Genomic DNA, 24,527 nt, shown 5'->3' with positions numbered 1-24,527 from the left:
ATTTTCCCATTTCTATCAAAGCTAAAAATACACCTAAAAATACACACAGGAGAAAAGCTTTACTCCTGCTCTGAATGTAGAAAATGCTTTAAAACATCAACTAAACTAAAAGTTCATCAGAGAAAACACACAGGAGAGAAGCCTTACTCCTGCTCTGAATGTGGGGTGAGTTTCTCTCAACTGGGTACCTTAAAACAACATGAACGTATACACACAGGAGAGAAGCCTTACTCCTGCTCTTACTGTGGAAAGAGTTTCTCTCAACCGTGCACCTTACAAAAACATGAACGTATACACACGGGAGAGAAGCCTTACTCCTGCTCTGACTGCGGGGCTTGTTTCTCTCATCGGAACAACTTAAAACGTCATGAACATATGCACACAGGAGAGAAGCCTTACTCCTGCTCTGTCTGTGTAAAATGCTTCAAAACGTCAACTGCGCTAAAAGTTCATCATGGAACACACAGAGCAGAGAAGCCTTTCTTCTGCTCTGACTGTGGAAAGAGTTTCTCTCGTCGGGATACCTTAAAACAACATGAACATATACACACAGGAAAGAAGCCTTACTCCTGCTCTGACTGCGGGGCTTGTTTCTCTCATCGGAACAACTTAAAGCGTCATGAACATATGCACACAGGAGAGAAGCCTTACTCCTGCTCTGACTGTGGAAGGAGTTTCTCTCAACTGGGCTACCTAAAAAGACACGAGCGTTTACACGCAGGAGAGAAGCCTTACTCCTGCTCTGACTGTGGATCGAGTTTTTCTGAATGGGGCACCTTAAAACAACATGAACGTATACACAAAGGAGAGAAGCCTTACTCCTGCTCTGAATGTGGAAAATGCTTCAAAACATCAACATCACTAAAACTTCATCTTAGAACACACACAGGAGAGAAGCCTTACTCCTGCTCTGAATGTGGGGCGAGTTTCTCTCAACTGAGTAACTTAAAACAACATGAACGTATACACACAGGAGAGAAGCCTTACTCCTGCTCTTACTGTGGAAAGAGTTTCTCTCGCCCGTGCACCTTACAAAAACATGAACGTATACACACGAGAGAGAAGCCTTACTCCTGCTATGACTGTGGGGCGAGTTTCTCTCGTCCGGACACCTTAAAACAACATGATTGTATACACACAGGAGAGAAGCCTTACTCCTGCTCTGACTGTGGAAAGAGTTTCCATCAACTGGGTACCTTAAAACAACATGAACGTATACACACAGGAGAGAAGCCTTACTACTGCTCTGACTGTGGAAAGAGTTTCACTTACCTGGGCATCTTAAAACAACATGAACGCATACACACAGGAGAGAAGCCTTACTTCTGCCCTGACTGTGGAAAGAGTTTCCGTCAACTGGGTACCTTAAAACAACATGAACGTATACACACAGGAGAGAAGCCTTACTCCTGCTCTGACTGTGGAAAGAGTTTCACTTACCTGGGCAACTTAAAACAACATGAACGCATACACACAGGAGAGAAGCCTTACTTCTGCCCTGACTGTGGAAAGAGTTTCCATCAACTGGGTACCTTAAAACAACATGAACGTATACACACAGGAGAGAAGCCTTACTCCTGTTCTGACTGTGTAAAATGCTTCAAAACATCAACTGACCTAAAAGTTCACCAGAGAACACACACCGGAGAGAAGCCTTACTCCTGCTCTGACTGTGGAAAGAATTTCTCTCACCTGGGCACCTTAAAACAACATGAACGCATACACACAGGAGAGAAGCCTTACTTCTGCCCTGACTGTGGAAAGAATTTCTCTCACCTGGGCACCTTAAAACAACATGAACGTATACACAAAGGAGAGAAGCCTTACTCCTGCTCTGACTTTGAAAAGAGTTTCTCTCAGGAGTAAGAGAAGCCTTACTCCTGCTCCGACTGTGGAAAGTGTTTCCCTTGAATGTGCCATTTCAAAAGACACCAAGGGAAACACGAGAGGAGCCTTACCACTGATCTGACTGTAGGAAATGTTAAAACACCAGCTGAGCTTAAAAGTCATTAGAGAAAAGACAAAGGAGAGAAGCCTTATTTCCGCTCTCAATGTGGCAAGAGTTTTTCCCAATTGGGCAATGTAAAAACAGACCAACGGATACACACTTCAGAGAAGCCTTATTACTGCACTGACTGTGGGAAGAGGTTCTACAGATTGGGTCATTTAAAAAGACACAAATGTATACATAAAGGACAGGCCTCATCAGTTCTCTCAGACCAGCTAAGATTAGACACTCCACTTAATTCTCATGTCATTAAATAATTGGAAACGTTGAATTTGATCAAATGAAGAAAGTGTAGAACACTATTGTAATCCTATAGTTTCTCACTGTGAGAGAACAATGCAGAGGAAAGGGAGCATTATAGAATGTCTCTCTTTACTGACGTGTGCCGTCTACTTTATTCTCTCTCACACCAAAACTGACAAGTTGTGATCACGTGGTTATGCCCATATCTGGTCATCCTGTTCCTGTTCTCACGCCTTGGAGTGAGTGCGACAATATGTATATAATGCCTTTGAAGTTGTCATGATGATTGATGTCTAGTGACCTCTTTGAACTGGGGGGGGTGACCATTTCAAAGAGTTTGACCCCCCCACCCCCTGTTTTATTGACCTTAGGGTTGTTGTCTATGAAACACGAATGTCCTGGGGTATTGGGGTTGGCAGACGCCTTATAAATAAAGCCCAGAACAAGACATGCGTCCTCAGAACACTAAACAAGATTTTTAAAATCAGCATGGATTTTGTGATCAATGGCAAAGCTGTGATGACTGTAACAATGGAAGCAGGACCTCGGTTGAAACATCGAGAAAGGGCCAAGTATCAAGCCACAATATACGATGCGCCAAAAAAAGCAGTTTCTAAGTGTGTATAGAACCCAAATACCGCCCGCAACTACGCTGAAAGATCTGATGTCTAATGGACATCAATCGGGGTATCGGTTTGATTACCTGGCCTGTAGAGTGAACCTCTATACGGTAGCCGAAGGAGAAGAATATACAGACCAGACTTTAGGAGTAGACTACGGGCTTGAAGACTGGACGGTTTTTCGCAAGGTTGTGTGTCCTGAACTGAGCCTTATCACCAAGGGGTATAGCTTGTTCAAGGTGCCCCTGACTCCTCAGGAAGAATAATTCACAGGGTGAAAATACAAAGAAAGAATGGACTTCCATGTGGCTACGTGGAGTTCTATTTCGGCAACGAGGAAACCCGCAACCAAAACATTTTGTGATGGTGGGGATTTTAGGTTGCGCATGCTTATTCCTTTTCAAATTTGGGATCTAATGGAATTGAAAATGTTCCAGCTGTTGGACGCTCTCTTTGTACAGAGCCAACAGCGGCAGAGCATTGTTCATGTAAAGAAGTGCATAATATATACGAATCCTGAGGATTATGATTCAAAGGAGCCCCAAGAAGGTACATCCTCAGAAGGGACAGCCTCCGAAGAAAACTAAGTACGCGGTTGCGTTAACCACGCCCTGATACCCAAAGGACTGGTTCAACAATAAAAGGAGTTCCCTTAAAGCCTCCAGTTCTTAATTTCATCATACACCATGGATATTCATACAACATACCAGGACTCCGATACGACATGGGGCCCAGACCCTAAGGACCGTATGCCGGCAGCCCAACATTCTACTCTCCCCCCCCCCCCCCCGGCAAGACCCGCGACACCCCCTGCATGTACACAGCCTGAGGACGTGTTTGATGGGATAGTCTGTACTATTTTTGTGGACACCATCAAGGCCTCTGTAGCCACACTTCTAGACGTGGTGATTGGAGAATATATAAGAGAGAAATGCATCGGTTGTGAGATCAATCACCCCAGCAAGCGCCGTATATGACCCGCCAAGATACTACTTCTTCAACCAATTTGAGGAGCTGGTGAAAAGACTGTGGTCCTGCAGGTTTATACCATCGCTGGTCAGAGCCCTGGAGCCCTGGAGTCTATGGGTCCTAAGCCGTATATCCCCAGAGTTTACTTGGTAACCACGGTATTCCTACATGAACTGAAGCAGGCAATCTACATCCACGATAAACTCAAAGAAATCCGACACACCCTGTTGGACGACAATAAATACCGGGAAGCTGTGGTGGCTGATGTGATGACTTTCTGGCTCAATAAACCCCAAGAGACCTAGTGACATTTTGTTATTTAGATGTAAAGCAATGGGCAACTATGTGTATACGATGTTAGAGATAATAAATAAATGTCTTCTTTTGAGAGAACTTACAAATGTTATGCATCAGATTTATTGAAAATAAAGTGAACAATGTATCGTTCTACACAACACACAATGCCTGGGTTAATGTAGAGCGTGTGCTGAAAATGGAACAAATCATGAATCATGTTGTGGATGATTCTGAAGAACTAGAAACAACTTTGTCTAAGATTTTACTTGTTTGAAACACCATTTAATTGTAACGTGTATCATATTTGTTGTTTATATGCTTATATATCGGACATGTGTGTTTTCAAAGTTCAGCGACACAAGTCTGTAACTCAAAACCAAATATACAGGGTGTTGCATGCTGTGATCGTTGAGAAAACTGGGACATGTATCCTGCAAAGAATCCTGAATTGTCTGTATACGTAATACTTGATGCATGAATAAAATAAAAATTCTATAATGAAAATGAAATGTTGTCATTATTTGAAAGTGGCTCATTAACGTTATTGTACCTCAGAGAGGTAAGAAGGATGGCGGAGCAGATGTTGAAAAACATTTATTATAATCCCTCTAACCCCGGGTCTTATAGCCGAAGAAACAGGTAGCCGGTTAAGCGATTCTAAAGTGAATGAGTGGTTATCAGAGCAGGATGCATATACTCTCCATAAACCTGTAAGAAAGGCGCATCTATGTGACCGGTCCTTGCAGATAAAAATGATGGAAATCGCTACATGCTAACGGTTACAGATATTTTCTCTAAAATAGCATTTGTAAGGGGCTTAAATAAGAGCGGGGCAGAGGTGACCCGGGCCTTTGACCCTATCTTGAAGGATGGAGGAGCCCCCAAGAGGCTATCAAGTTTCCTTCTCTGCCCACCACCACCCAGGGGTTGACGTATTATTTGCACAACAAGCTCGAGGGTCCTATCGGCTAAGACGGATACATTTGACTGAACAAGTCGTTCTAGCAGCGCGATAAATTGTTCCAGATCTGCTTCGCCATTGGGTAAAATAAGAGATACCGTGCTATGCATGTCTCCACAAATTTCCAACTGTAAGACATCACGTGGTTCGCCATAATCTCTAGCCCTTTCTAACAGTTCGTTCAGAGTGTCCAATATCATTACGTAAAACACAGTATAGTCAAGTTTTTGATTCACCCATGCGAAATTGAAAAACTGTCGAATCTCTGTATTGTTGAATTGATATCGGTACACTTCTATCCATACAATCCTGATTTATTAGACAATTTTCCAATTCCTCAAAAACATCCTATTGCCTTTCAGACTCTTCGGACATGGGTGTTAATGTCTGGTTTTGAGGCGTGTGTGTTGCAGAATTAGATCTCAGGCTCTCGTTCATCTGGGTAATTAGCGATATGAGGGCTTTTCATCCGAAGGCCCTGACTCATTAATAATTCTGGCGGTATCTGGGATAAGAGGTTTTCAACTGTCTCGCCTAGGTCTGTTGGGTCAGCCATTTGGATAATTAATGATGTGTGTTCTTGGGTTATTCTGGAAGGATCCGTGTAACATATATGCTTTTAACGCCTGTATTTGCGTTTTTTAAAATTGGATTGCTGTTTAACATACGTGGAATTGCTCTATGCCAGAAGGATATATCCTGACGTTATTGGCGCTCTAGTAAAACACCCAGACGACTGTGTAGCAAAACCTTTCGGGATTTTAGAGCCCTGGAAAAGGCTGTGAAAAACCTAGCTTGTTCTATTTCAGATCCATCTGTTGTCACCACAGCATTGGCAGAATCAAGAAGGTTGGCCGCATCCCATAATAACCGGTCGTCTGCCTGGGAAATGTCATTTATAACGTTGAAATCCTCCGTTTTGGTTGTTTCATTGTGAATGTTCGGTGAGCCGGAATCCTCCGCGTGCTCTAGATGTGTGAGGTCTTTGGTGCCGTTATACGCCGGGGAGGAGTCTGAAGAAAATAATACATATAAAATAGGTTATTAAACATACAAATATGTTAGATAAAAAATGTCAAATACATTTCAGGTATAATACTATATATTAACAATACATAATTACATTACCTCTGCTTTTTTGACGAGGGCTGTTCTGACGAATCAAAACATTATTTGTCCTTGTTTTAACATATTCAAGCCTAAAAATGTATAAATAATAATAATAATATATATATATAATAGTTTCATACCGTGTCCATGGAGCGCCGTCTCGTAAATTCCCTATCCTGTCGTACTTTTCCGGAGGGGTTGATTCTGAGCAATGTATTTGCGCCCGAGTTATGCGTTGTTTGCTTGGGTTAGGAATATGGAGCGAGCTGGTGGAGGTTTCCGGGGGAGTTGACCGGACGTTTAAATCCTCTGTTCTCGGTGTGTTTGAAAAAACGTTCGTACAGTACAGGAGAATTGAATCTGTGTCATCGGATGTGTCATCTGCTCTTCCGAAGCCGTTCAGGGTCCATATGGACCCCGTTATTCTTCTTGGCTGTATGTCAGCTGTAAACACACAAAATAGCTTTTAATATAGGGTGCACTCGTTTTGTTTTGAATGTATAAATATTCTTGTGTATGTGATTATTGGATTTACGTCTACAATAATGTGACGGGGTTTGGCTGCCTGCGATTTGCTCCTGAGAATCGCTGTCTAACGCTGTCTGTTCCAGATCATTTATCCCTCTGAGCAGCTGCGTAAATGTTGGAGAACCTACAAACATTTAAAGACCCTAACATTTTATACGATAAGAATACGTGCATTGACCCACGTTTAAAACACATATAACTCCATGTTTAATATTACAATAACATCCTTCATGTTCAAACAATTCCACGCATCCAAATCTAATATATATTTTTTCATTAACTCACCTTCAGAAAGCTCCATTAGGACGGATTCACAGATTATCCTTTTAAATGTTCAGTCCGATAACTATTCCGGGTTGCTGGCCTGTGGGTTTGTAGCTGCGCTAAAGCGGTGCTAACATAGTGGATCGGACACTCGCTCCTCGGTCTTGGCTCAAAAGGAGAGATACTACGGAATGCATTTACAGGGCATGGGGGTGACGTTTTTCGGGCGATATCCTCTTTGCAACACCCTGTATATTTTGGTTTAGATTACAAAGGTAGTGATTTCAAACAACAGGAGGGGTGTCGAGACAGTAAGACATGGCCCTTTTGATTTCCTACATCCTCAGGGTTAGCACCTTGGGGGGTGTCCGATGTAAATTTATAGACCGGGGTGGGGGCACGGTTAGTATATGCGCTGATTAGAAATATCAATGTTTACCCCCGGGGGTCGGTCTAGACATGGTGTATTCTTTCTGGGGGCAGGTTGACTTTTTAGCCCTCACATCCTCTGGAGGGTGTGAAATAAATTAGGATTTGAAAGGCATATGTGTTAATGAATCGAAAGTCCCCATTTTAAGAGAAACCGACACACTTTTTGATGGGGGATAGGCAGATATCTGTACATACCGTTTGCATGATAGTGAAACCTTGGTTTCCGTAAGTCTTTTTTCTTCGCTACAGACCGGGGTGGGAGAGAAAACGAGAGCTTCCCATTCATTAAGGGGTGAGATACCATTTTAAAACCATTTTATTTCATTCAAATATTAAGTACATACAGTTTAAAACCTCTACGGGATTGTTGTCCCTAAACCGGGATGATTGCTGTCCCTAAACCGGGATGATTGCTGTCCCTAAACCGGGATGATTGCTGTCCCTAAACCGGGATGATTGCTGTCCCTAAACCGGGATGATTGCTGTCCCTAAATCGGGATGATTGCTGTCCCTAAACCGGGATGATTGCTGTCCCTAAACCGGGATGATTGTTGTTAACATGCTCTAATGTGACTAGAATGAATCTGTATACAGCAGCCAACTTTCCGGGACAGACATGTCTTTATTTATATTCTTGTTCATTCTTGTTAATCTAACTACAGTGTCCAATTTACAGTAGCCATTACAGAGAAACAATACCATGCTATTGATGAGTAGAGTGCACAACAACAAAACACTTATCTCGGCAACTGGTTTAATACATTCCCCTCTGAAGGTAAATAATGTACTTACATTCAGTAATGTTGCTCTGATTCGTCATCCTGATGGCCTCAGAGATACAAATGTAGCATAGGTTTGATTGATTCAAAAAATATATATTTTAAAATGTAGGAACTGGGTTCTACAGTTTGAACCTCTGACGTACACTCTAAGGGAAGTCTAAGCTGAGACAAAGACAGCATCTTTAATCATGTGGTTCAATCGCAACAGCCATTGTCTACATTGTGGGAGGCAACCCGTTAGTTCAAACCCTAAATAAACATTCCTGTTTCGAACTTCTAATGACTACTGAAAAGTCCAAATTCAACCCTTCCTTATAAGATAACATTGAATATATATAGGCAGGGTAGCCTAGTGGTTAGAGCTGACAAGGTACAAATCTGTCGTTCTGCCCCTGAACAGGCAGTTAACCCACTGTTCCTAGACCGTCATTGAAAATAAGAATTTGTTCTTAACTGACTTGCCTGGTTAAATAAAGATTAAAAAATATATATATTAAATGCACAATCACAATCATTATTTCAAATAAATTATCAACACATGTTTTGGTAAATGGCTAGAAAAAAACGAATTCAAAATAAAATATCAAATCTAGAGGTAAAAATACATTGTTCCTTTTGAGAGTGGTAAATTGTTATTAGTATTAACATAATATTCAATAATTCCACCTTTCCAAATGATTGCGTTCTCCTCTACATATAACACCAGCATTTACATCCACTGGAGAAATAATAAACAGTAGATAAACTGACTACATATGTGAATAAATACCAAATACTTCACCTTGCCCTTGGGCTTCCCATTCCCTTCCCTTGTGTATGAAAAACATTCATACGGGTACTGTTTAATTTCCTTTAGGGGGGGGGGGGGACATCCATAGAGAAATGAAAATAAAAATGATATATTTTAAATCTGTTCTCATCAGTTTAATATCTGACACGTCCCCTATCTGGGGACCATATATTAAATAGATTTTTGGAACAGGGAGATGGAATAGGGGCTTGCTCCGTCCACTCCACGCATCGACCTGGTATTGCAGTACCTCCAGGAACGGTGCACCCCCTGTCGTTGTAAATATAAATCAGACGTTGATACGTTTTAATTTGTTACATCTCTCTCAAACAGCACAGATGTGATTCACTGTAGAAGCACTGGTCCTCTTACATTTTAATTCCAGGTTGCATATTACAATATTTAAGGGCATATCAGATGGTCTGTTCTGGCCATAACAGTCACACCAAGCATATGTTTGGTTGGTATAAGATTGAAATGGGTGAATAATGTACCCATGAAAACCCTATGAAATAGTTCCCCAATACCATCTGATGTATATATTTAATGTATTACATGACTGGTGACCACAGCCCTTCCAACAATACATTTAAATCATGTTTTACTGTGATTGTTTCACCCTGCTGAATGTATTCAATGTATTCCATTTCAAATGTGTCTCCCAGTGCAGCTTTACTTCCAGGCTATTATGACACATCTGGCAGTTTCTTCTATGTTTCTAGGCCCAGTACAATGGAAAACATACATTTGGTCACTACCATTCCACGAAAATACCATGCTATATATTTTTTAATTGTACTACAATCCTACATTTTTGTAAGGGCTGTTCTTCACATCAGGGTGCTGCTGCAGGTTCTCTGCGTCTCTTGACCATGTAAGGCGGGCCGGGCACAAAGCTCAAGACGCCTCTCCACTTTCCTCCGGTAGTTATTTAACAAGCTGATAATACATCTCTCCCGACAGACACAAGCAAAACCTCTTGCATAAATGTAGCAGTCTATACACCTAATCATTAGTGATCTGACATGCTGTATTACATGGAAACTGTAGGCTACTAACAGCAGCAGCTACATAGTCTAGTTTACTATGGTCCTGTCCCTCTGGCCAGGGTAAACAAAGTGGTAATGTTGTGTATTGTATATACAGTATGTCACTTCAAACATTTCATTATAATTTAATTATACACAAGATTTAAAAAAGTGGTTGCCCATCGGGGTGCCAGGGTAGCCTAGTGGTTAGAGTGTAAAGGAGGCAGGTAGCCTAGTGGTTAGAGTGTAGAGGAGGCAGGTAGCCTAGTGGTTAGAGCGTTGGACTAGTAACCGAAAGGTTGTAAGATGAAATCCCCGAGCTGACAAGGTAAAAATCTGTTGTTCTCCCCCTGAACAAAGCAGTTAAACCACTGTTCCTAGGTCGTCATTGAAAATAAGAATTTGTTCTAGTTGACGTGACTAGTTAAATAAAGGTATTTTTTAAAATGAATGTACAAACATTTTTCATAACATCCTTGTCATTTAGCAGATGCTCTTATCCAGAGCGATTTACAGGAAACTATAAGAGTTAATTGCCTTGCTCAAGGGCACAATGACAGATTATTCACCTAGTCGGCTCGGGATTCAAACCAGCGACCTTTCAGTTACTGGCCCAACACTCTTAACCGCTAGGCTACCTGCCAGATCAATTAACTTCAATACAGTTATTCAAATACATTCATCATCAATGACTAAAATATTGAATCTAATATTAAAATAACATTTAATAAACACAAGTAGTCGATTCATAGTCTGTTTATCATTAAACAAAAGTTGTTTAGTAATATAAAATAATCCACCCAAACTAATGCTGAAAGCTGATCATCACATCATCTTTATCTGATATACACGGAGCGTACAAAACAGTTGAAACACCTTCCTAATATTGAGTTGCAGCCCCCTTTGTCCTCAGAACATTCCCAAGTCGTTGGGGCATGGACTCCCAAGGTGTTGAGAGCATCCACAGGGATTCTGGCCCATGTTGACTCCAATGCTTCCCACAATTGTGTCAATGTGGCTGGGAGTGGATCTCTACTCTGAATAGCTCCTTCCATCTCCTCCCACAGATGAACAATTGGATTGAGATCTGGTGACTCGTCAAGCCACTGCAGTAAACTGAATTCACTGTCATGTTCTTGGAACCAATCCTGGACAAGCCTTGTGGCATAGTCCTGCTGAAGAAATCTATTTGCAGATGGATACACTGCTGCCATGAAGGGATGCACCTGATTGGCAATGATGTTTAGATATCCTATGGCATTCAAATGTTACTCCACTTCTTTCAAGGGGTCCAATATGTGTCATGAAAACACATCACCACCAGCCTGCAATGTTGACACACAGCAGGGATACATGTACTCATGGTTTCCTCCATACCCTAGTCCTCCCATCAGCATGACACAGCAGGAACCAGGGTTCATCAGACCAGGCAATATTTTTCAAATTTTCCAGTGTTTTCATTCCTTAGCCCATTGCAACCGCAGTTTCTTGTTTTTTGCTGAAAGCTAATGGGGATCCATAATAAATACAAAACAACTAGATCATTAAGGATCATAGTTTTCATCTGGGTTCAGCTGGTCAGTCTATGTGATGGAAAGAGCAGGTGTCCTTAATGTTTTATACACTCAGTGTAGGTTGTGTCTACCAGCTCAGGGAAGCAGTACCACCCAGTCAACCACTCCATTGTGAGACGCCTCACAGAGGATATTCAACCCTAAGGGCAAATCCAAGGTCATCTCAATATCTTTACAGTAGAAGCTAACAAAACACACAAACTGGCAAGGTGCACACTGATCAGTAAAGTAAAGACAGGCTAACATTCAAGAACGCTCCCTTTCCTCTGCACAGTTCTCTCACACTGAGAAACAATAGGATTGCAAATGTTCTACGCTTTCTTCATTTGAACCAGCTCACTGTTATCACTTCTTTTACGAGACTTAAGTGATGGAGTGACTTTAATCTCAGCTGGTCTTTGAGAACTGATGAGGCTCTTCTGATTTGATGTATATTTGATGTATTTTTAACTGGCCCATTCGAGATAAACTTTTTAAAAGTCAGAGCAGGTGTAAGGCTTCTCTCCTGTATGCATACGTTTATGTTTTTAGGTGGCCCAGTAGAGAAACCTTTCCCAGTCATGAACGTATGCATACACAGTCAGAGCAGGAGTAAGGCTTCTCTCCTGTGTGTGTTCTCTGATGACCTATTAGCCCAGAGTATGTTGTGAAGCATTTTACACAATCAGAGCAGGAGTAAGGCTTCTCCCCTGTGTGTGTTCTCTGATGAACTTTAAGCTCAGTTGATGTTGTGAAACATTTTTCACAGTCAGAGCATAAGTAAGGCTTCTCTCCTGTATGTATACGTTCATGTGTTTTTAAGTTGCACAGTCGAGAGAAGCCCTTTCCACAGTCGGAGCAGGAGTAAGGCTTCTCTCCTGTATGTATACGCTCATGTGTGTTTAGGTGGCCCAGTCGAGAGAAACTCGCCCCACAGTCAGAGCATAAGTAAGGCTTCTCTCCTGTGTGTGTTCTCTGATGAATTTTTAGCTTAGTTGATGATGTGAAACTTTTTACACAATTAGAGCAGGAGTAAGGCTTCTCTCCTGTGTGTGTTCTCCGGTGACCTTCAAGCCCAGAGCATGTTGAGAAGCATTTTACACAATCAGAGCAGGAGTAAGGCTTCTCTCCTGTGTGTGTTCTCTGATGAACTTTTAGCTCAGTTGATGTTGCGAAGCATTTTAAACAGTCAGAGCAGAAGTAAGGCTTCTCTCCTGTATGTATACGTTCATGTGTTTTTAGGTGGCCCAGTCGAGAGAAACTCTTTCCACAGTCAGAGCAGGAGTAAGGCTTTACTCCTGTATGCATACGTTCATGTGTTTTTAAGTTGCCCAGTCGAGAGAAACTCTTTCCACAGTCCGAGCAGGAGTGAGGCTTCTCTCCTGTATGTATACGTTTATGTGTTTTTAGGTGTCCCAGTCGAGAGAAACTAGCCCCACAGTCAGAGCATAAGTAAGGCTTCTCTCCTGCGTGTGTTCTCTGATGAATTTTTAGCTTAGTTGACGATGTGAAGCATTTTACACAATTAGAGCAGGAGTAGGTCTTCTCTCCTGTGTGTATCCGTTCATGAACTGTCAGAAATTTTAATGTTGTGAAATTCTTCCCACAGTCAGTACAGGAATACAGATTCTCTCCTGTGTGTATTTTTAGGTGTATTTTTAACTTTGATAGAATTGAGAAACTCTTCTTACAACGTGGGCAGTGGTGAGACCTCTTAGCTCTGTGATCTTCCTGCTGTTGCTCTCTGGAGGTAGAGACTGTCTCAACATGGTCTCCTGTGTGAATAACATCAGAATAACTAGTCAGTTGGTATTGGTAAAAATAAACCTGTTATGTCAGATCAAAAAGACTGGTCCTGATTAAATGAAGATTTCATGGTAAAAACTAAAAAATATATAATTGCACAAGGGGTTCACAGACTTTCAAGCAGCACTGTATATATTTGCCACTGCTCGGCTAAAAAAAAGCTTGGTCAACCAACATCTATCCACCAAACAATCAACCAGTTGACTAAACGAGGTCAGCCATTTAGGCCAAAAGGGGCCAAAGGGATGAATTATATGAGTCATATCTTCCTCCACTCACTATCTCAAGTAGAGGTCAACCGATTAATCGGAATGGCCGATTAATTAGGGCCGATTTCAAGTTTTCATAACAATCGGAAATCGGTATTTTTGGACACCGATTTTGCAGATGTTTATTTTTTTTACACCTTTATTTAATCTTTATTTAGCTAGGCAAGTCAGTTAAGAACACATTCTTATGACGGCCTAGGAACGGTCAGTTAACTGCCTCGTTCAGGTGCAGAACGACAGATTTTCACCTTGTCAGCTCGGGGGATCCAATCTTGCAACCTTACAGTTAACTAGTCCAACGCAATAACGACCTGCCTCTTGTTGCACTCCACAAGGAGACTGCCTGTTACGCGAAAGCAGTAAGCCAAGGTAAGTTGCTAGCTAGCATTAAACTTATCTTATAAAAAAATAATCAATCAATCATAATCACTAGTTAACTACACATGGTTGATGATATTACTAGATATTATCTAGCGTGTCCTGCGTTGCGTATAATCTGACTGAGCATACAAGCATACAAGTATCTAAGTATCTGATTGAGCGGTGGTAGGCAGAAGCAGGCACGTAAACATGAATTCAAACAGCACTTTTGTGCGTTTTGTCAGCAGCTGTTCGTTGTGCGTCAAGCATTGCACTGTTTATGACTTCAAGCCTATCAACCCCCGAGATGAGGCTGGTGTAACCTAAATTAAATGGCTGGCTAGTTAGCGAGCGCTAATAGCATTTCAAACGTCACTCGCTCTGAGCCTTGGAGTGGTTGTTTCCCTTGCTCTGCATGGGTAACGCTGCTTTGAGGGTGGCTGTTGTCGTTGTGTTCCTGGTTCGAGCCCAGGGAGGAGCGAGGAGAGGGACGGAAGCTATACTGTTACACTGGCAATACTAAAGTTCCTATAAGAACATACAATAGTCAAAGCTTAATGAAATACAAATGGTATAGAGGGAAATAGTCCTATAATTCCTATATTAACTACAACTTAAAACTTCTTACCTGGGAATATTGAAGACTCATGTTAAAAGGAACCACCAGCTTTCATATGTTCTCATGTTCTGAGCAAGGAACTGAAACGTTAGCTTTCTTACATGGCACATATTGCACTTTTACTTTCTTCTCCAACACTTTGTTTATGCATTATTTAAACCAAATTGAACATGTTTGATTATTTATTTGAGGCTAAATTGATTTTATTGATGTATTATATTAAGTTAAAAATAAGTGTTCATTCAGTATTGTTGTAATTGTCATTATTACAAATAAATTTTTAAAAATTGGCAGATTAATCGGTATCGGCTTTTTTGGTCCTCTAATAATCGGTATCAGCGTTGAAAAATCATAATCGGTAGACCTCTAATCAAAAGGGTTAGTAACTACAGACGAACTTCAAAACACTGGCAGTTTGTCTACTTCACTTCTTTACTCTACTCTCTGATCACTCCAGATAACCCAGTTGTTCAGGGATGTGTGATGTCAGAATGACAGAAGTCAATCTATCAATAGACTGGTCATAACTTAAGGAGGTCTAATTTATGAAGATATAGTTAGAACCTGTTCTTACCATGAGAAACCGATTTCCCAATCTTCTCCTCCTCTTCTTCATCTTTAATGTTGACATTCAGCTCCAGTGTTTGACTGCAGTCTTCCAGCTTCACTGATGCCATCTCTGGATCCTGCAGTGCAAACTGGGCTCCACTGTCACAATCAGGACCCAGTGACTGTAGGTTTCTACTCAGTGTGGAAGGAGAGAGGCAGGCTGGGTTTGTCCTCACTGTTGATGTTACCGGCCTCAGACTTAATCTGAGTCGGCTAGTAGTAATACAGAGACACGGACACAAAAGTTAGTCTTGAAAGTTCTGGCACTTTCTTTATTCTAAAACGATATTAGATCAGGTAGCTAAGCATTGACAACAAACCATTCAATTATTTTCAAATCAGACGAGGCTACGCGACGTAAATGCACTAAACCTATAGTAGATTTCCTAAATTCACACACAGAGGACTCAGAAAGTATTCAGACCCCTTGACTTTTCCACGTTTTGTTACGTTACAGCCTTATTATAAGATGGATTCAATAGTTTTTTTTCCCTCACCAATCTACAGATGATACCCCATAATGACAAAGCAAAAACATGTTTTTAAGATTTTATTTCTGCAAATGTATTAAAAATTACCAACTGAAACATCACATTTACATAAGTATTCAGACCCTTTACTCAGTACTTTTTTGGAGCACCTTTGGCAGTGATTACAGCCTCGAGTCTTCTAGGGTATGACGCTACAAGCTTGGCATACCTGTATTTGGGGAGTTTCTCCCAATCTTCTCTGCATTTCCACTCAAGCGCTGTCAGGTTGGATGGTGAGCATCGCTGAACGGCCATTTTCAGGTCTCTCCAGGGATGTTCGATCTGGTTCAAGTCAGGGGTCTGGTTGGGCCACTCAAAGACATTTAGAGACTTGTCCCAAAGCCACTCCTGCATTGTCTTGGCTGTGTGCTTAGGGCCATTGTCCTGTTGGAAGGTGAACCTTCACCCCAGTCTGAGGTCCTTGGAAGGTTTTCATTAAGGATCTCTCTGTAATTTGCTCCATTCATCTTTCCCTCGATTCTGATTAGTCTCGAAGTCCCTGCCGCTGAAAAACATCCCCACAGCATGATGATGCCACCATCATGCTTCACTGTAGGGATGGTGTCAGGTTTTCTCCAGATGTGTTTCATCAGACCAGAGAATCTTGTTTCTCATGGTCTGAGAGTCCTTTAGGTGCCTTTTGGCAAACTCCAAGCGGGCTGTCATGTGCCTTTTACTAAGGACTGGCTACCGTCTGGACACTGCCATAAAGTGTGGTGGAGTGCTGCAGCCATCTCGGCTGTCCTTCTAGAAGGTTCTCCCATCTCAACAGAGGAACTCTGGAGCTCTGTCAGAATGACCATTGGGTTCTTGGTCACCTCCCTGACCAAGGCCCTTCTACTTGATTACTCAGTTTGGCCGGGGGGCCAGCTCTAGGAAGAGTCAATCCTGTCTCAGAGCTCTGCGGACAAATCCTTCGACCTCATGGCTTGGTTTTTGCTCTGACGTGCACTGTCAAATGTGGGACCTTATATAGACAGGTGTGTGCCTTTCCAAATCATGTCCAATCAATTGAATTTACCACAGGTGGACAACAATCAAGTTGTAAAACCATCTCAAGGATGATCAATGGAAACAGGATGCACCTGAGCTCAATTCTGAGTCTCATAGCAAAGTGTCCGAATACTTATGGAAATAAGGCATTTGTTTTGTTTGCAAACAAATCTAAAAATCTGTTTTCGCTTTGTCATTATGGCATATTGTGTGTAGATTGATGAGGAAATTTTAAATTGAATCCATTTTAGAATAAGGCTAAAGTAACAAAATGTGGAAAAGAGGAAGGGGTCTGAATACTTTCCGAATGCACTGTAAGGAACTGGCAACTCGTTCTCATTCTGAGAAATAAGGTTGGCCCCTTTATTTAACATCTGAACAAAGTGGACAGGCTAACAAGCTTTTCAAACAGTTGGAGACAGACAGAAGGGTGTGTTCATAACAATTCAACTGTTCAACCTTGTTAGCAAATAGATCCAAATTGGCTAAACTCGAAATATAAAGATTAGCTGGCTAGTCACTAGCACGTGAGGTTGTTGAGGCCTGTGTTAATGTTCTATAACGCCTACAATAAGTTAGTCCTTACTAGTTACATTTGTAATAAAAAAGGGCATCAAATAATACATGATTAGTGGGTGTTATGGTTGTGGATGGCTTATATTTAGCCTCGGTATAACTTCACAAGCCCTGAATTCATTAGATTATTGCTGACTGTTTGAAATGCAGTGTATTCAACCTTTAATTGTACATGGCTCATTTATAGAGAAACTAAACTGAGATATTTATGGTGAATCACCTAGAATCTAAACTGAGATATTTATGGTGAATCACCTAGAATCTAAACTGAGATATTTATGGTGAATCACCTAGAATCTAAACTGAGATATTTATGGTGAATCACCCAGAAGTTTGAAAACTCAAGATAAAGCTGTATGATTTTTTGGTCCATATCGTCCAGCCCCAATGGAGAACATTAGAGTAAAGTACAATACTTTATACTGTACTATACTCTGTACTGTTGTACTCTACTGTACTGAATTAAACTTTACTTTCCTGTACTCTGCTGTAGTGCTTTCAAATCTTGTGAAATTAGCTGATTTTTTTGGTCGCCATTGAGAAAAAGTAAATACAAAATAGATCCAACAATTTCCCGCTCGGGTTTGTTAACATTTAACTAAGTTGTGACGATAAAAAACAGCTGTGCGTAATGACGCACCGCGTATTCAGCAATCATCAATTATTCAAAAAACACTTCCTATCCTCACTTTTAGGGACTAAAGAAACTTTGACAAAAAAATCTTTGGTCAAATGCGCCTGGGTCAATGGAAACCTGCCTAATGAGGTCTGAGTGATTGGTTCAGATGTGGTGTATCCTACAATGTCGGCCTATAACTTTATTTTATGAATGTCCATCCATGTGGAAGGCCTAGCGTTTGTAAAACAGCCAGTTGCATTAGCTTTATTAGTCCTGGTTCCTGTGACTAATCATGTTGTCTATTTAAGCTCTGAATAGGCCCATCAGCTACCCAACTTAATTAGGAGTTATCCTGAGCCTTTTGGCAATGAGAATCAATGCAGTAACACAGCGGGAAATGCAAAAGTACTCTACTGAACTAACTGTTACTTTTCTTTCCTGTACTCTGCTGTACTGTGCTTTCCAATCTTGTGAAACAGTAGCTATGTTTCCAAGAAGTTATCCAGTGATTGTTTTTGTTGACATGTAGAAAAAGTTTGAATAGAAAATAGATCAGACAATTGCCCACTAGGTTGTTTTCAATTAACTATCTTGTGCTGATAAAACAGTTGGACAAAATGATTTGGCAATCATTTATTTGTTAATGTTTTCATCCTCATTTGTCCGAATAAACGTTGACAAAAGAAACATCCACCCGTCAAACATATATAAATGTTGTCGAGCATTAAAACATTTCTCCTATATCTGCCGTTTCCATTACACATGTCGCAAATAATGTTTTTACCACATTGCTTTGTTGAATGCACCCGAGTCAATGAAAACCTGCCTAATGATGTCTGAGTGATTGGTTCAGATTTGGTCCTGTTTAATGTCGGTCTGTGTTTACTGGGGTGTATCCTACAGTGTCGGCCTTTAACTTTATGAATGTCCATCCATGTGGAAGGCCTAGCGTTTGTAAAACAGTCAGTTGCATTGGCTTTATTAGTCCTGGTTCCTGTGATTAATCATTTTGGCTATTTAAGCGCTGAAAAGGCCCATCAGCTACCCAACTTTATCAGGAGTTATCCTGAGCCTATTGGCAATGATAATCAATGTGTTTACACACAGGGTTCAACTCCCGGACAACAGAGGTTTCAGAGTCCTGCAATAGAGCTGAGATGCTAATATTTGTGTAAACTCTACATAGTTGTGTTCTGTGGGTGTCACTGAGTAGGCTGAACAATCCATAGGTAAGACTGTAGAGTGCAATATGAATGTCCAACACAAACAAAAGACCCTCCATACTCAACTGGTGGACCTCTGTCCGGATCTGCGGACCCCCTAATTTTTGCGGTTGGGCTTCGATGGATATTGTCATTTATTGGCATAGTAACAAATCCCTAACTTGCAATACCAAAATCTAAACAACCCTCTAATTGGCAGAGAAAACATTTAGATGTTTTAAAGCTCATTTCCTGCAATTCCATTCTAAACCTGTTTTGTGTGTTTATATATCCCCCTCCCTCTCTCTCCCCAAATATCCAATATCCATCTGGACCTTTGACACATTTCCTTGGTGACAAAGTCCTGCAATAAGAGCTACGAAGCTAATATTTGTGTTAACGCTTGGTAATTGTTTTCTGTGGGTGTCACCCGTTTCATGGGTGCATATATGAATGCCCCCAATGCAATTTTGCGTTCTAAAACCGCCCGTGTGATTTCAACAGTTTTTTTCTAGTTATTTTGTAACTTTTTAATACATTTTTTAAAATCGGCAAGTCAGTTAAGAACAAATTCTAATTTACAATTACGGCCTATACCGGCCAAACCTGGAGGACGCTGGGCCAATTGTGCGCCGCCCTATGAGACTAATTCATTCTTGTAATTCATTTTAAATTGAGTAACAACAATCGAACCATGTTTAGCGTTATCTAGTCCAGACATGGCATGATAACACTATTTTGTATCAGTTTGCGTGACTTTCAATGAGGGACTTTTATTTTGAGGGAGAACCGCAAATTCCACTATTGTGGCTAATCGTTATTGTAGCTATCTTCACATACGTAGGGACAAGCGGGTACCAGGGCTGTTTCCAGCAGATGGACGGAGACGTTGGCCACATTCCGATAGAAAAGTATTATGTAGAACAAACATGCCTCTGATTCTAAGGAATCATGTCAGTTCTATTCAGAGCATTTCTATCTGCAACTTTCCAAAACGTTTTTGTTCTGAACATCCCCAGGCGAAACCCACTGAGCCACTGAACCTGGAAAGCCTCACATATGAACGTGTGGTAGACTCCGCATCGTGCGCTTGTAAAATATTGGTTTGCACGTTCTTCACACACTCAGTTTCGCACAAAACCTTTCCCAAACGTAATAATACCTTGACGGGTGTGTTATCTAACATGTTATGTTCTTTCGATATTAGACATTTTAAACGTGCTATTACATACCTGTAGTAATAAAGAGAAAAGGACAGCACAGTTCAGGCGTTTTCTTTATTGTAAAGAATGGTGTGCGCCTGCCGGAACTTCCTGTTCCCCCCACTACCACAGTGTTCCAAATAGCGACATCTATTGGATTGATGGACTTACTACTTTTGTAGATGATCTCTATTTTCGGTGATTGTGGAGGCCAGGTCATCTGATGCAGCACTCCATCACTGTCCTTCTTGGTCAAATAGCACTTACACAGCATTGTCCTGTTGTTAATTTAAATTCCATGAATTAAACAAAATCATTATATTTAGCCCCAAAACTACAATGATTCAGTAGGTCAATAAAGTTGCAGTACTCTAGCAGGTCTCACAGCTGCTTATGATTGACAAAACATGTTAGAGAATAGGTCCGATTTAGCTTTGTGATGCTCCTTTCAACTTCCTGTCTTGTTCAGCTTCAGAAAAACAGTAAATATGTCACTTGAAACATGTTTTTTGGGTAATTCATTGTGCAGAAGAGAAGAGTTTGACCAGTATAAATTCATGTACAAACTTAATTTTTTATTGGCAGATAAATTAAGCAGGTTTCAATTGTTATCCAAACATATTCATCATTAATGATTACAATAACAAATCTAGTTTTAAAATACAATTTAATAAACAAAAAGTATCCACCCAAACTAATGGTGAAAACTGATCATCACACCATCTCTATCTGATACATGTTGTGTCTACCAGCTTATTCTCACATAAAACTGCAGAGGGAAGCAGTACCACCCAGTCAACCAGCCTCACAGAGGATATTCAACCCTAAAGGCAAATCTATGGTGCTCTAAATATCTTTACAGTAGAAGCTATCAAAACACACCAAAACTGACCAGGTGCATACTGATCAGTAAAGTAAAGAGAGGCTAACATTCTATAACACTCCCTTTCCTCTGCAGAGTTCTCTCAAAGTGAGAAACAATAGGACTAAAATAGAGTGTGTTACAACTTCTTTATAATTAAGTGAAGGAATGATTTTAATCTTAGATAGTCAGAGAACTGATGAGGTTTCTCACATTTATGTATGTTGGTGTCTTTTTAAGTGGCCATGTTGAGAGAAACTCTTCCAACAGAGCAGGAGTAAAGCTTCTCTCCTGTGTGTATACATTGGTGTGTTAAGTTGCTCTGCTGAGAGAAAATATTCTCGCAGTCAGAACAGGAGTAGGCCTTCTCTCCAGTGTTGAATTGGGAACTGTCAGAGCAGAGATACAGATTCTCTCCTGTCTGTATTTTTAGCTTTGATAGAATTGGGAAAATCTCCTCAATGTAGGCAGTGGTGAGACCTCTTAGCTCTGATCTTCCTGCTGTTGCTCTCTGGATGTAGATAATGTCTCAATATGGTCTCCTGTGTGAACAACATCAGAAGAACAAGTCAGTTGGTGAGAAACACCAGAAGCTTGTTATTTTCAGGCTTTGGCTTCCTCTCTGCCTTTTCCCTGAAAAACAGATGCTTCCGGTGTTCGTTGACTCCGCTGAGGGTGCAGGTACTGAGACTAAAACCCCAAAGAGCACTGCAGAAGCACAGTGGCTAGTAAATACTCCCTAGAAGGAAGGAACCTAGGAATAAACCTAGATGTGGAAGAAGTCAAAGGGGTCTAAATACTTTCGAAAGCACTGTAGCCTAATTTAGAAAAACGGGATTGTCTTCTTGTCCTCCTTTTTAATGTTACAAATAACAATGAATATCAACAACTCTGTCTCTGTTATATGTTTCTTTCTAGTAGGCATTTTCCCATCTTGGAGTCTGAGACCTTGTGGAAATCTGTCATAGAGAAGAATAATGTATGACAATTTAGACACTACGTTACCCTATAGTAGTTATCATCATCATGCTTTCCATGGTTTAAGCCTATAGCTAGCTATGCCTTGCTAACTAGTTGTGTTATCCAGCTAGCTATAAAAGTGCATGCTAACACGAAAGATATGTATAACTAACCCAAGATTGACCACACCATGTTTCCAATGGGGAACTTTTATTATGAAGGCAAGCCGTAAATTCCACTGATGTGGATAATGGTTATTGTGGCTAGCTTCACACAAAGGTGAGCCCAGCTAGCATATCATAGCTATTTGTCAGCTTCAGGTTAGGTAACTTAGCTAGCTACAGTAGCTAGTCAAGGTTAGAAAGCTACCTAGCTAATCCAAACAAAACTCAACATACTACATGGAAAGTATATTCTGTACAATGTGATATGGTAACTAGTTAGCAGGCCTAACAATAACGCCAGCTAACGTTAGCTAGCTACGGTTATGGCACTGCAGTTAGCTAGCAGGCCAAAATGCTAACTAACTTCCTCGTTCAGCAGAATATATGTATCCCCAAAAGAAAACGAAACAAATTCAACGGAAAACGTACCTTTCTCTCTCCCGTCTTGACGTTTTTGTCTCGTCTTATAACACATTTTTTTCTTTTGCGACAATCTACTAGACTATATACTAGACATTTATAGAATAAATCATACATAGTTTGATGTTTCTGTGATTTCAATAGATCTGTAATAAACGGTGAATTAGTTATTGTTTTATACAGTTTTAAATGACATTTGATAGATTTTTATGTATTTCTATCAAGTCAACTGGAAATTCTACTCAAGAGGTTGTAAAAGTATGCTAGACATTTATAGAGTAAACCATATCTATTTTCATGTGACAATCAATTAGTTATTGATTTGTGCAATTTTAAAAGTCTTTGGGCGAATGAATGAAATAAAACGAACTTTACGTCGGTCTGCCTACTCATGTGTTTAAAAAAAATATATATATTTATTTAACAAGGCAAGTCATTTACAAACACATTTTTATTTACAATGACGGCCTACCAGGGAACAGTGGGTTAACTGCATTGTTCAGAGAGAGAGATTTTTACCTTGTCATGTCGAAGATTCGACACAGCAACATTTCAGTTACTTGCCCCGCTCTTACGCTAATAACTAGGCTACCTGTGATGCTGGAATAGGTATTGTGAACACGCCATTGCAGTTATGACATTGATCGAATAATGGCCATGTTTCAAGAGTATCAGAATTGTTCACTTCTCTCATTGACTTCTCAAACCCAGGTTTGGTCTACTTCACAAGCCTTCTCTGAAGTCTCGCGTTTTTACGTCTCTGGGTTTAGAAACCGGTAGTGGGGAAACAGGAAGTTCCGCGCAGGCGCACATCATTCTTCGCAATCAAGGAAACGCCAGAATTGTGCAGTCGAGACGACTACTTCTGTGTCCGTTTCAAATGTATGTCTACTGGTAGGTAATAGCACGTTATAATATCGAAAGAACATGTCATAACATGCCATGCAACAAATACGTCAATGTATTATCTCGTTTGATAAAGGTTTTATGTGCTATGTTTTGTGTCAAACCGTGTGATTGAACGTGATCACTTGTCACAGAGACTTTAGGTTAGTCTGAGGGGATGTATATCATTTCTTCAAGGTAATTTTTATTTATGATCAATTTATTTGAGATTTCTGGGTTCGTTTAACATGTCGTTTTTGGTTTTGTGTAAAATTCACGAGATGGTAAAATAGCGGTTTCCACTCGGTCTGCATCAACGGACATCAGTGCAGACAGCGAGGGTGCAGCAAAGATACACTTTTACGGTTTCACCACTGTTTTGGAGCTAAATGTAATGATTATCAGTTTTTTACGTGTTTTTTACATGTGTACTAATATTCAGACATATCAAGTTATCTTTATCTATAAATGTTACTATGGTGTGAACGGAAATACTTTTTGATTGGAATAATACAGTGACAAGGTTATTCAGGAAAATAGTACATCGTGCTGCCTACAACATACTGCAACCTTGTACTACATTTTTTTTTGTCATTTATGTGAATTCAGGAAATCTACTATAGATTAAGTGTGTTTAGAGTTGTGTAGCCTAATTTAAAGTGTATACTTTGTCTAATGTCAATGAATTCGTGTTTTGTTGTCAATGCTTAGTTACCAGATCTATTGAAATGAGATCAGTGCTTGACTTGGGCAGGAGCTCATCAGAGCTGAGTACCATCACCTCAAATGTCTACTGTGTGAGCTCATGTTCCTCTTATAGAATATTAGTTAAACAGTATTGTGGAGCTGCTGCACCTAAATATAAA

At 40.5% G+C, this 24,527-nt stretch overlaps 2 protein-coding genes, 1 long non-coding RNA gene and 1 pseudogene across 3 annotated transcripts; 2 read left to right on the top strand and 2 right to left on the bottom strand.

The window, feature by feature from the left end:
* Nucleotides 1-230: 230 nt before the first annotated feature.
* Nucleotides 231-3,655, top strand: LOC116365003 (zinc finger protein 420-like). Its single transcript, XM_031817791.1, has one exon. It carries the CDS (start codon nt 376-378, stop codon nt 1,864-1,866), a length of 1,491 nt encoding a protein of 496 aa, XP_031673651.1. The 5' UTR covers nt 231-375; the 3' UTR covers nt 1,867-3,655.
* Nucleotides 3,656-8,030: 4,375 nt separating this feature from the next.
* LOC116365005 (zinc finger protein 501-like) lies at nt 8,031-15,481 on the bottom strand. The gene is made up of 2 exons (XM_031817795.1): nt 15,214-15,481; nt 8,031-13,360 (listed from the first exon to the last, which is right to left on the bottom strand). The coding sequence occupies exons 1-2, from the start codon at nt 15,314-15,316 to the stop codon at nt 12,165-12,167; spliced, it is 1,299 nt and encodes a 432-aa protein (XP_031673655.1). The 5' UTR covers nt 15,317-15,481; the 3' UTR covers nt 8,031-12,164.
* On the top strand, nt 9,112-9,276 carry LOC116365007 (uncharacterized; annotated as a pseudogene).
* Nucleotides 15,482-20,882: 5,401 nt separating the features above from the next.
* On the bottom strand, nt 20,883-23,521 carry LOC116365006 (uncharacterized). Its single transcript, XR_004208060.1, has 2 exons — nt 23,296-23,521; nt 20,883-21,774 (listed from the first exon to the last, which is right to left on the bottom strand). It is a non-coding gene; the product is annotated as an uncharacterized LOC116365006 (long non-coding RNA).
* Nucleotides 23,522-24,527: the final 1,006 nt, after the last annotated feature.

Source organism: Oncorhynchus kisutch, unplaced genomic scaffold, assembly GCF_002021735.2.
Source record: "Oncorhynchus kisutch isolate 150728-3 unplaced genomic scaffold, Okis_V2 scaffold1151, whole genome shotgun sequence".
Lineage (NCBI taxonomy): Eukaryota > Metazoa > Chordata > Actinopteri > Salmoniformes > Salmonidae > Oncorhynchus > Oncorhynchus kisutch.
Note: the sequence above shows the minus strand (reverse complement) of the source record. Positions and strands in the feature narration are given on the sequence as shown.